The 13,341-nt window shown below is 41.5% G+C and overlaps 1 protein-coding gene across 1 annotated transcript; it reads right to left on the bottom strand.

Moving 5' to 3' along the window:
• Positions 1-2,811: 2,811 nt before the first annotated feature.
• Positions 2,812-8,058, bottom strand: LOC308679887 (transmembrane protein 236; the record flags this gene model as incomplete). The annotated part of the gene is made up of 4 exons (XM_081347723.1): positions 2,812-3,617; positions 6,436-6,559; positions 6,891-6,963; positions 7,796-8,058. The coding sequence occupies 4 exons, from the start codon at positions 8,056-8,058 to the stop codon at positions 2,812-2,814; spliced, it is 1,266 nt and encodes a 421-aa protein (XP_081203849.1).
• Positions 8,059-13,341: the final 5,283 nt, after the last annotated feature.

A 13,341-nucleotide genomic window follows, 5' to 3' on the forward strand; every position in this document is an offset into this window, starting at 1 on the left:
ACTGTAAGCCCAGTTCGAAGTGTAGGCTTGCTGCGCCATTCCCCTCCTATGGACTGTACATGTGCGCCATTCTTGCTCCAGTAGAGTTCCTCTTTAGCTGAACCCTGTTGAGTTCCTCCACACCCTTCGGCAACGGACGCGGCGGAGCATCCAATGCCAGGCCTACCACTCGTATCAACTGATGGAACCTGTGCTAGGCTGGGTCCATATGTTGTGATCCCATATGTGTATTGTTCCACGGTACGGCTCCCTGCGGCAAGCCCGTGTCTTACCCTTTGCTAGAGCCTGCTCTGCTGTCACCGACCAGTTGAGTCTCCCCCTGTTAGGCTAGAGCCACCTCAGTGACATATGTTGTATTGCTCGGTAAATCGCCCAGTCCATATGTGTAACCCACACATATTACCTCCCTACGGGCAGGATGTGACTTCCGCAGCGTATTTCTTCCAACGAATGGGGAACACTTTCCCAGTGGTCTTGTGTAACAGCAGTGACTTCCCTGGCCTATCTCCGCCTCAATAATGCGGGGGGTCAGGAGGCATTTGTCTAGGCGCTGGAAGGTGGCAGCTCTAGTGGTGTTTTAATAGAGATCCCAATCAGTCGACACGTTGACTACATCGAACGTGACCAAACTGACAGGAAACGTCTCTGTTACATATGTAACCCTCGTTCCCTGAAGGAGGGAATGGAGACGTAGTCCCATCGCCACTATTGCTGGACCCCCGCTGACTCCGGGCTCCACTCGGCTCCTCAGCGAAAAACAACTGGTGCGTGCATTCGCTTCCGTATTTATTCCCGTACTGCGGGGCAGAGCGTGTGATGCAATTCTCGCACGCCAATGTGCATTGGTTCGTTTGAACAATACTCGAAGATGACAGGCTCCCTAAGCGTTATCCCAATCAGTCGACACGTCGAATACGTCTCCGTTCCCTCCTTCAGGGAACGAGGGTTACATATGTAACCGAGACGTTACTCACCTACACTCATTCAGTTGTCCGGTATTGTTTGTGCTTGCACACTTTTTTTTTTACTTTCTCTTTGAGTTGGATTACCTAAATTGACTTTATTTAATAAACAACGCTTTTACTTTGATCTGCAATGCCTATCTTCTTCATCAGACTAAACATGATACATTTTATCTCTGTTTTCTTAAGTTTTCCTATCATATCACTGTTGTTTCAAACACCACACAAACATTAGGAAAACAAACTTTATTAGAAGCAAAATTGTTCAATGTAGTGGAAATTATGCCACAACAGTGAGTGTCGTAAAATAGTGCAATTTTTTTAAATAGTTTTTACACAATAAATATTGTGATGGGTCATGTTTCTGAACTTTTTTTTAAAACATGTAGTTCTTCAAACTTATGTGAAGAATTTTCATAGATGAAGATTAATAGTCTGGATCTGGTACAAAAGTAAACAATTTTTATACAGAAAATGCATTTGAAAAGTAGCAAAAATAAAAAATAATTGCATTATAAAAAAGTTTCCGAGACAGATTCATTGTAATCTCCATATAACAAAAATAAATGTAAAAAAAAAAAAACCTGGGGCATGAAAGTACCTGAAGTCAAAGAAACCAGAAATGTATTCCATAACCACCAAAAATATAGCTTTCCAAGAAATGTTTCCATTGTCCCCTTTTCCCCCCGTCACAAAGACAAAAGTATATTTTGAAATATGTCAATGCTGTCTGTGGATTGCTGGGTTATGCAATGTATTGCAATGTAATATAAGAGCCACTGGTATTGCTATGTTAGTATTTTGATGTCCCTTCAGTTTCTCTTATGTCTTTCTCTAATATTTAAAGGGATGGTTCGGAGTAAAATCAACCTAGGGTCCTTTGCACCATGACCTCGAGCCGAACACCCCCCAGAAGCCTTTTTCCCTTGGTCGAACATTATTAAAGTTAGAGCTTATTTAGAGATATCAGCCGGATGGCTTAGTGCAGGCGCTAATGGATCCAAGGCTGTATCCTGTAAATTACCCCACTAATAATGCCCAGAATGCACCAAACTTCTACAGTAGCACAAATAGGTTCTGTACTCATAAAACGAGGCATTGGAAAGTTTGTAAGTACATCAGGAGTTTATTTAAATAACACTTACCTGATGGCTAATGCTAATGCTAACCCGGACGTCGACGTCACTTCAGTGGTTTAAACAAAACACCAGTTTATAACAATTATTAGTTAACACTAAGTTGTTAACACTTCGGAAAAAATAATAATTCATTGTTACACTACATCCTTATGCATCACTTTCTGTCAGGACTTTTACGGGCTTTTCTCAAATCACTGAAGTGACGTCGACATCCGGGTTAGCGGTAGCATTAGCCGTCAGGCAAGTGTGAAACTTACAAACTTTCCAATGCCTTGTTTTATGAGTACAGAACCTATTTGTACTACTGTAGAAGTTTGGTGCCATTCTGGGCATTATTTGTGGGGTAATTTACGGGATACATCCTTGGATCCGTTAGCGCCTGCACTAAACCATCCGGCGGATATCTCTAAATAAGCTCTAACTTTAATAATGTTCAACCAAGGGAAAAAGGCTTCTGGGGGGTATTTGGCTCGAGGTCATGGTGCAAAGGACCCTAGATTGATTTTACTCTGAACCATCCCTTTAAGATATGTAAATGGAAACCTGTGTAGCTTTTAACATTCATATATAGTTCGTTTTTATTTCTGCACCACTATAATGAACTGCAAAAATAATGCCTCGCCCCAAACTCATATTTGCTGAGCCAATGTTATATCCAGCCCAGATGGGCCGTGCTAACAAACATTACTATTCTGATTGGTTATTTTCCATTAAAACATCCTCTCAGTGTTGAAGATCCTGAGTTTTGTCATGAAGTTGAAGTAAATGTAGGCCAGACAGACCAGTATATTCTTGATCACATACAATACTGGCGTTACAAAACCAAAAAGGCCAATCAATGCCAACCTCAAGACTAGGAAGGGGAGGTCCTGAAAGACTATGCCCAGGGGCGAGAGTAGGGGACTGTGAGGTGTTAGGACCAATCGCATTGTAGAGAGGAAGCAGAAAAAGTAAACTGGAAACGCCCAGCCTGAGAAATACACAGCAGTGTGGCCTGCTACCCGAACCATCTCCACCGTGTCCAACCAGAACAAGAAACTGTCAGCAAAGACTTCGGCACGACTGTCGCTAGCCAGTAGGAAGCCTAGAGGTCCGGAATATGGACAGGGAATGGTTTGGAAGGGTACACCAGAATTTGGACAAGTTCCGGCAATGCCATGCTGCTGTCCGTTGTGTCCCGGTGCTCTCGGCATTGCACCATTCCCAGACAATCCTGGAATGGTTGTGTTGCCAAGATGGCCTGGAACTGCTCCATTGTTTGGCAATCCTGGAGCTGCTCCATTGTTTGGCAGTCCTGGAGCTGTTGCACTGCCTGCGGGACCCTGGGCTGTCCCGTTGCCCGGTGTGCCTTGAGCATTGGTACCAGTCCCATTCGCTGCCCTGGCACTCTGATCTGCGGCAGCACTGCCAGCCGTCGCCGGAGGAACAGGACCCGTCATACGAGTGGCCACCGGAGTAACTCTTCCAATGTGTGTCTGCAATGTGGGAATGTCAGCATCTCGAGCCAGTTCGTTAGCTGTATTCACACAGAAACACACAAAATAAGGAGCCCAGTTGGTGAAATATAAAGAAACTTTATAAAAATTATTTCACATTATAAAATGGAAAGTACAGATATTCAAGGTTTAAATGAAAATTCTGTCATTAATTACTCAACCTCATGTCGTTCCAAACACGTAAAGCTTTCGTTCATCTTCGGAAAACAAATGAAGATCTTTTTGATGAAATCGGAGATATTTCTGTCCCTCCATTGACAGTCTATGCAACTGACAATTTGACTCTTTAAAAAAAGTTCATAAAGATATTTTAATATGTTACAATATATATTAATTGAGCGGTTTAGTCCACATTTTCTGAAGAGACACGATTGCTTTATATGATGAAAAAATTTAATTTAGGCTTTTATTCACATACAAATTCATCAACTCAGAGATGGGTTGTGGTAAACGGAAGCTCAAGCATGTTTGCTTGACGTGCGAAAACTAACGAGGTTCATTCTCGTGTTAAGCAGCAATTTTGACCTTCGGCAAAGAACCAATGAGGTTCACAAGAGGTTTGTTCTCGCGCATCACGCATGTTCGGTTGAGCTTCTGTTTATGTTTGCTGATCAATGTTTATATGCGAGTAAAAGCCTAAAATAAATCTATCCAGCATATCAAGCGATTGAGTCTCTTTAGAAAATTTGGACTTGATGGGCCCTATTTTAACGATCTGAAACGCAAGTATCAAGCGCGAAACGCAAGTAACTTTGTGGGCGGGTCTCGGGTGCTGTTGCTATTATACCGGCGGGATAAATGACTCTTGCGCCCCGACGCAAATCTAAAATGTGTTGGTCTGAAGTCGCTTCATTACTCATAGGTGTGGTTTGGGCGTAACGTGAAATAAACCAATCAGAACATCATCTCACATTCCCTTTAAGAGCAGGCGCGCTTGTTCCATGGCGGATTGCTATTATAACGGCGGATTATCCAGACTACGCCAGGAGCGGTTCACAGCCGAGGAGACATCCTGACATTGGGGATGGAGAAACACACACAGATTAGCTTCGGTTAAACAGGCGTATGATAATTTGGGTAAATGTGTAAGCTAGATTTATGCCTATTTTTCATATCTTCATGAACACCACAATGATTTGACCACAATCTCTTATGTTTCATCAAAAAGGTCTTCATTTGTGTCTAGAAGATGAACAAAAGTCTTACGGGTTTGGAATGACATGAGGGCCTTATGAATTTTCATTTTTGGTTGAACTAACCCTTTAAGTGGTTACATTTCAGAGGAACTCTAATAGCGGAACACTGAACCAGGCGATTTGAATATTGAGCAAGCGATCCCATTGGCTGCAGGATCAGCAGGGGCCAATCAGCTTGTGCCATGCGGTAATAATGTGATTGTGTGTGAAGGTAAACTTTTTATGTGTGTATATGTAATTAAAAAAGTTCAAGTATTCAGTTTTAGTTGCAACTGAGTAAAGTACAAATCTTTCAATATAATATCTAAGTATAACCAAGAAAAAAAATTATACATCCCCACCAATTATATACCCTTGAGTACAGAGTTAAATTCAAAGAGTTTGGTTTAATCATGAGAATAATTTTTTATTTATTTTTTATACTGCATGTAAATATTGTTAAACAGTTTTTGCACAGTGTTCTTCTAAACAAATTACTATTTCTCTACTTTTTAATATCAATATTTGTTGCGCTGTTGTGCATTTACACCTTTCCCGTCTCATTCTTAGTTTTGTTTTATTTTGCCTTTAGAATCTTTTCCTGTGTGGATTAGAATTTCCTGAGCTCATATTAACATCAAAGAGATGCTGATTTCCTGTTATATTGTGATTTCAAATCAGCAGAAACCTGGAGGCTTTACTTCTCACACTTTATTCCAGCTGCTCTTCTTCTCTTGTACTCTTACTTCAATAGTCCCCCCTGCTGGACACAATCAGTATTTTCAGAGCAATTCACTAAAGTCTCCCTGTGGTGAAAATCCAGCTTTTAATGTTGTTTATGTGTCTATGTGGTGTTTTTAATCTGCTTTAAGACAAACCATGTGTAAACTCATAAGTCGACAGCATTGCTGAGTATTTCCTCCTTAAAACTGCAGTGAACCAAAGACAGTCTCAAAAACACGCTTTGAAATCGCTGGTGTTTCTGACGTCACAAACTACCTTGTAACCAATCAGATCAACGTGTGATCGTCAACCAGTGGATCTCTGAGCTGAGTGAGTGAGTGGAGGCGGGGCTCATTTGCATATTCATAGAACTGCGCATACTAAATGAGGCAAGGGTGTCGAGTTACATTCAAGATATTTTAAGACATAAGGGTATGTTTTCAAGGAAAAAACGTTTAATGTAATTTTGGTGCTCAGAGATGAGTTTTAAGTGATCAAATTATTGACTACAGGGGGACTTTAAAGGGATAGTTGACCAACAATTTTTTTGATCAATTATTAACCATCAAAGCCATAAGAAAAACCCAATTTTACTTGCAAACGTTTCATCTTGCTAGCATTTTAATCTGCACTGACAGCCTTCATCTGGACCGGATGAGACGAGTGATGCTGTGTGAGTGAGAGGAGGCGGGGCTTTTAAACCGTTTCAAATATCTCAGTATAGACATGCATTGGAAAATTCCCACCCCTAATGAGTACTCTGATTTTTACACAATTGAAGCTCTGCTCCATAAAATGGCAAGAGATAGTGAAGCACATTTAGTAAAAACTCAAGCAAGGCATCATAAAGACATCATTCCAAGACTTCTGAGGCCATACGAGAGCATTGTGTATCTGGACTGATTTTACGGTATAGACCAGAGATCACACTCTCACTCACCTCGACCAGTCAGTCTGCAATATCGGATTCTTTCCACTATATCGATGCAGATCAGGGAGAGAAGGACCAAAGACACTGGCAGTTCAGCAAACGTGTCCATCCTCAGATCATTTCTAATCTGTACCTTAAAGGGGAGAGAGAAAGACAGTAAAACATAGAGATGTTTGCTGTCCAGTTGTGTTCTTCTCTCTGCACACCAGGTTTGTTTGTTTTGTCAAACACATGCCTTGGATAATCTGAATAGAGAAGGTCAGAATTGCATGTAAAACCTTTTCAGTCACTTCTTTTGAGCACACAACTGGTGAATTTAAAGTATCCCTATTTATGCAAAAGGCATCTGTTTGATTCTCCAATAGTGAAATAAACATTTGAGAAAATCTGAAGACATCATGCATAGAATCTCAAGACCATGAAGGATAACAACATTTTCTGTGAATAGTCAAACATGATTTTACCTCAGAGCTAGCTATAAGGAAGGCGAAACATGGCAGTGTTGAGAGAACCACATAGGCCAACGCAACAGGTCTCCTGAAAGCAGAAACACTGGTATCACATTGAGATTTGATCAAAGAACAGTTATGAGTGACATAATGCAATGCATTACACCCCTATTGCTGCACATTGGCATTGTGTTAAAGTCCCCCTGTAGTCAATGATTTTATCCCTTAAAGATGCTCTAAGCGATGTTGGGTCACTTCTTGTTGACGTTCAAAGTACTGTCAAACAAAACGGAGGCTAGCTCGACCCTCCCTCCTCCTCCTCATCCTCAAAAATTTCTTCATGGCTTAAAATATCTTGAATGTAACTCGACACCCTTGCCTCATTTAGTATGCGCGGTTCTATGAATATGCAAATGAGCCCCGCCTCCACTCACTCACTCAGCTCAGAGATCCACTGGTTGACGATCACACGTTGATCTGATTGGTTACAAGGTAGTTTGTGACGTCAGAAACACCAGCGATTTCAAAGCGTGTTTTTGAGACTGTCTTTGGTTCACTGCAGTTTTAAGGAGGAAATACTCAGCAATGCTGTCGACTTATGAATTTACACATGGTTTGTCTTAAAGCATATTAAAAACACCACATAGACAACATTAAACACTGGATTTTTTCCACAGGGGGACTTTAACATAATACATATAAGGTAATCATTCAGTACCAATGGCATTATCATATTCATATGGTATTTACATGGTTCTCCACGGTACTTCAAATAATATAATATTATTGTACCAAATCTGTAAAATGTGATTTTACCATGAAAACATATCCATACTTTTTGATATTTTTCATGTTTCTCTGTGAAGCTATTTGTATGTTGCATGAAACCCATAAGAAAAGTCACTCATATTTTCTCTCACCACTTCTTCCGAGCAACCAGCGCCCTCTTCTTCATGAACACCATATACTTCATGGGCAGCCAGATCAACATGGCCACTGATGTCACGTAGGCCACAGACGAAGCCACGATCAGCCAGTACGCAGTGGAGTAGTTGGGCGATTGTCTCTTCACTCGAGCCACGATCAGGGCGAAACGCTGCATGATGATGAAGAGAGGAACACAGAAGCTGGAGAACTGAAGCACCTCACACACAGCAAACTTAATCCTGCTCCCCGAGCCCATGCTGAGGAAGGGATGCGAGGGAAAAAAAGAAAAGAAAAAGAAAAAAAAAGAGTTGTTATCGGCCTCTGGTCCCCGAACTGGAGGGGGGGGGGGTGTATTGTGCCGATGCACTGGCATATTCCACCACCGCACTGGGAAGATAGTGCTGACTCTGCACTCACTATTGTGTGTCTACATGAACACACACTACATTAACACACACTCCAGGCCAGAGCGATCTTCAACCAGATGGAACTGGATAATATCCTAAATGTTCTGATCCAATCTGACCTCTGACCTGTAATGCTGCCTGAATCATAATCACACACTGTTCGTTCATTGGCCAGAGGAGAACTGAGACTGAGTCTGGTTTCTCACAAGGGCTTTTCCTCCATTCTGTCACTGATGGAGTTTTGGTTCCTGCCACTGTCGCCTATTGCTTTTGGCTCCTTAGTTGGGGACATTTAATTTAATATTCAACAATATTAAATTAAAGAACTGATAAGAATGTAAAAATGTGTACCTTGAAATGCAATCTAAGTCGCTTTGGATAAAAGTGTCTGCTAAATGTAAATGTAAATATTATTGATCTGCCTGCATTGACACCATTATATGAGAACTGAACTGAACTGGACAATGACATCAGCGTTTCCTCCAGAGCGGATATATATATATATATATATATATATATATATATATATATATATATATATATATATATAATTATTATTATTATTATTTAAGCTGGCCTGTGATGCTATCTTCTTCTAGAAACAAACTTTGTTTCATTATTTTCCTGTTATCTCTGTAAAGATGCTTTGAAACACTCTGTATTGTAAAAAGCACTATATAAATAAAGGTGAGTTGACAAACTACAATAGCTGTGTTTTCATGCAAACGTGCGAAAGTTGTTTAAACCTGGAATATCGCATAAAACATCTGCGAATAAAGCAGCATTTACATCTCAAGAGGACAAAAGGTGGACGAAACGTGCCACAAGTCTGTGTATAAGTTAAAAATGTCAGGATGTCTTCAAGTGTACTATTGTGTGTATTTGTTCTGTACTTGGCTGCATGCTTACTGTATGTGTGAGTGTGTGTGTGTGTGTGTGTGTGTGTGTGTGTGTGTGTGAGAGAGAGAGAGAGAGAGAGAGAGAGAGAGAGAGAGAGAGAGAGAGAGAGAGAGAGAGAGAGAGAGAGAGAGAGTGTGTGTGTAACAAGATCCTCCTATATTTGGTGGCGTCTTCAGTTTACATGGATTTCTTCGAAGGGGGACTAATTTTAGAATCTGCTGAAACACTTGTTCAGAAACAGAAGGTCTTTGGCCTCACCCTGCTGCAAATATAAATATTATTATAACATTATATACCTTAAAAAACAAACTAGATTTCGTGTATTTACGTGTGAAATTTAAAAAGCTATGAGATGATAGATACACTAACAGTTCCTCCTCTCTAGTTTAGATTTTGTCCTTCTGATCAATAGAGCTTCATAATTAGGGCTCAAACACTGAAACGAACCATGTTGTTTTCTTAAGGATTATTATTATTACCACTCAAGAACTGAAACTGCAAAGGAAACCCTATTTGTTAAATGTTTCCAGTTTGTTTGGACTATGTTGTATTTCTAATTTCAGTTTCCTGTGTCAGTTTTGTAATGGCAAGAAGAGACTAGGCTTAGATCAAATCAGTGGCGTAGCCACGAGGGGGCCTGGGTGGGCCTAGGCCCCCTCATTTATATGTCCGGCCCCCTCAGATTTCTGATGGTTTAAAATAAAATAATAAAAATAAGAAATTATTGATGTGTTAGTCTAACTGATAGATTGACCGGTCAAAATACTGCGCGGTAAAATGCGGCTGTTTTCAAACTTGATTTGACTTGTTGTGCATTACCTACGCTGTCATCTTCGCGTGAGAGTTCATGCGGTGAATGGCAGCGTTGTGCAAAGTACAATATTACGCACGGAAAGATGAGCGAGAAGGAGAAAAGCTATCTACATCTGAGTTTGCTTCAGCTTACTACAAGACGACAGCGAGTGAAGCGGCTAGGAGACAGAAACGTATATTTCATCACAGGATGCACAGGAATAGCGGTGAGACTTCGACTCAGATCGGCACAATGCGCAATGACTTGTTTGCAATTGATGAACCGCCTTCACAACCAGTGAATGACCACATTTCCTGTATAGCCTATATCTGTTGTATATGAAGAGTTTGGTTTCAAAACGCGATAAATTCATTATGATTAATTTTGAGTAATAATGTGTTTTCTTTACCAAGAGAGTGGAAAGATTAAAACCACTATTTTTTGTTTCAAACTTTCACATAGCATATTTAGGTTATAATAAAATAACAATTTCAAATCCATATTTTGATTTTCAAATATTTATTATAAAAAAGGATTAGTTTCCCCCCAAAATGCAATAAATTCATGACACTTTTTCCCCAAAATGCAATTAATCCATTGAATCAATATAAAAGTTATTTTTCATATTTTAACTGTTGAAATACACAACAAAGTAAGTTGATCCACATATGACAGCCTCTGAACTTGGTCAATACTAATCTTATATAACTTACAGGCACTGGACTAAAAATAGCCGACATTAAAATCACCATCGCTAAGAAATACCTCCTGAACTTTTTTTTACGGCGATCAGCTGTAAAATGGCTTGGTCCTGCTCGGTTTTTGTTGACTTTGAGTAAAACAATTGAAAGTTTTTCAAAAGATCCCCTGGGGTTAAAGTGTCAGCGTGACAGAAGTTTGATGCTGTCGTGTGAGAAAAAGCAACAGTCGAGATTTTTCCTCCTCCCTCAGTCATCTTCTTAATCTCCTCAAGTAGCCTAAATGATTAGATTTCAATGGCTTACGTTTCTTCCCCACCACAGGGTCACCAATGCCGTCAAAATGATTATTATTATTTATTTTTTATTTTTTTGTGGATCACAAAGTAGAAGGAAAACTGGGATGCCGGGTTTGTTCAAAGCGCCGCCGTTGCGGTTTAGAAAGCGTGGAATGGTGCGCTGACTGCGCGGATAGCATTTTATGTAAAATTAAAAATGGACATTTCAACACCGACCAGATAGCCTACAATACAGATTTTTGGGGGAACTAAAAAAAAATATATAGCCTACATATTTAACGTTTATCGCGTTTTGGAACCAAACTCTTATTTGCGGAGTAAGATGACATCATTGACACTTTTTATAATCGCCCTTGTAGGCCTACTTCATGTAAAAGATAATAATCGCCGAGCTATGTCGTAGGCTGCTATAGCCTAGGCTATATATATAGGCTATACTGTATATATATACTGTATATTAGTTGCCCCCTCATTTTAAGTTGGGCCCCCCCAAAAATAAAATTCTGGCTACGCCCCTGGATCAAATTGCAAACAGTATTTATTAATGAAAAAAAAGCAAACACAAATGGTCAGGTAAAGACAATGACTGAAAACACTGACTAAAACATTAATATAAAGAAACGAAACATGGAAACAAAACACCTGCAGATCAAGGGCAACCAATGAAACAACAACAAAGAGACTAATAACAGAAGTCAAGTCAAGTCACCTTTATTTATATAGTACTTTTTAAAATACAGATTGTTACAGGACACAGTGGGGTAAAGCGTGGGATGCAGTGTAGTAAAGCGTGGGATGCAGTGTAGTAAAGCGTGGGACGCAGTGGTGTAAAGCGTGGGACGCAGTGGTGTAAAGCGTGGGATGCAGTGTAGTAAATTGTGGGATGCAGTGGTGTAAAGCATGGGATGCAGTGGTGTAAAGCGTGGGGTGCAGTGGTGTAAAGCGTGGGATGCAGTGGTGTAAAGCGTGGGATGCAGTGTAGTAAAGCATGGGATGCAGTGGTGTAAAGCCTGGGATGCAGTGGTGTAAAGCGTGGGATGCAGTGGTGTAAAGCATGGGATGCAGTGGTGTAAAGCGTGGGATGCAGTGGTGTAAAGCGTGGGATGCAGTGTAGTAAAGCATGGGATGCAGTGTAGTAAAGCGTGGGACGCAGTGGTGTAAAGCATGGGATGCAGTGGTGTAAAGCGTGGGATGCAGTGGTGTAAAGCATGGGATGCAGTGGTGTAAAGCGTGGGATGCAGTGTAGTAAAGCATGGGATGCAGTGTAGTAAAGCGTGGGACGCAGTGGTGTAAAGCATGGGATGCAGTGGTGTAAAGCGTGGGATGCAGTGTAGTAAAGCATGGGATGCAGTGTAGTAAAGCGTGGGATGCAGTGGTGTAAAGCATGGGATGCAGTGGTGTAAAGCGTGGGCTGCAGTGTAGTAAAGCGTGGGACGCAGTGGTGTAAAGCATGGGATGCAGTGGAGTAAAGTGTGGGATGCAGTGGTGTAAAGCATGGGATGCAGTGGTGTAAAGCGTGGGATGCAGTGTAGTAAAGCATGGGATGCAGTGTAGTAAAGCGTGGGACGCAGTGGTGTAAAGCATGGGATGCAGTGGTGTAAAGCGTGGGACGCAGTGTAGTAAAGCATGGGATGCAGTGTAGTAAAGCATGGGATGCAGTGGTGTAAAGCGTGGGATGCAGTGTAGTAAAGCGTGGGACACAGTGGTGTAAAGTGTGGGATGCAGTGGTGTAAAGCATGGGATGCAGTGTAGTAAAGTGTGGGATGCAGTGGTGTAAAGCATGGGATGCAGTGGTGTAAAGCGTGGGATGCAGTGTAGTAAAGCATGGGATGCAGTGTAGTAAAGCGTGGGATGCAGTGGGGTAAAGCGTGGGATGCAGTGGTGTAAAGCGTGGGATGCAGTGTAGTAAAGCATGGGATGCAGTGTAGTAAAGCATGGGATGCAGTGGTGTAAAGCGTGGGATGCAGTGTAGTAAAGCATGGGATGCAGTGTAGTAAAGCGTGGGACGCAGGGGTGTAAAGCGTGGGACGCAGTAGTGTAAAGCGTGGGATGCAGTGGTGTAAAGCGTGGGATGCAGTGGTGTAAAGCGTGGGACACAGTGGTGTAAAGCGTGGGATGCAGTGGTGTAAAGCGTGGGACGCAGTGGTGTAAAGTGTGGGATGCAGTGGTGTAAAGCGTGGGATGCAGTGGTGTAAAGCGTGGGATGCAGTGGTGTAAAGCGTGGGACACAGTGGTGTAAAGCGTGGGATGCAGTGGTGTAAAGCGTGGGATGCAGTGGTGTAAAGCGTGGGACGCAGTGGTGTAAAGCGTGGGATGCAGTGGTGTAAAGCATGGGATGCAGTGTAGTAAAGTGTGGGATGCAGTGGTGTAAAGCATGGGATGCAGTGTAGTAAAGCGTGGGATGCAGTGGTGTAAAGCATGGGATGCAGTGTAGTAAAGTGT

This window comes from Scardinius erythrophthalmus (genome assembly GCF_964197995.2).
Source record: "Scardinius erythrophthalmus genome assembly, chromosome: 2".
Classification (NCBI taxonomy): Eukaryota; Metazoa; Chordata; class Actinopteri; order Cypriniformes; family Leuciscidae; genus Scardinius; species Scardinius erythrophthalmus.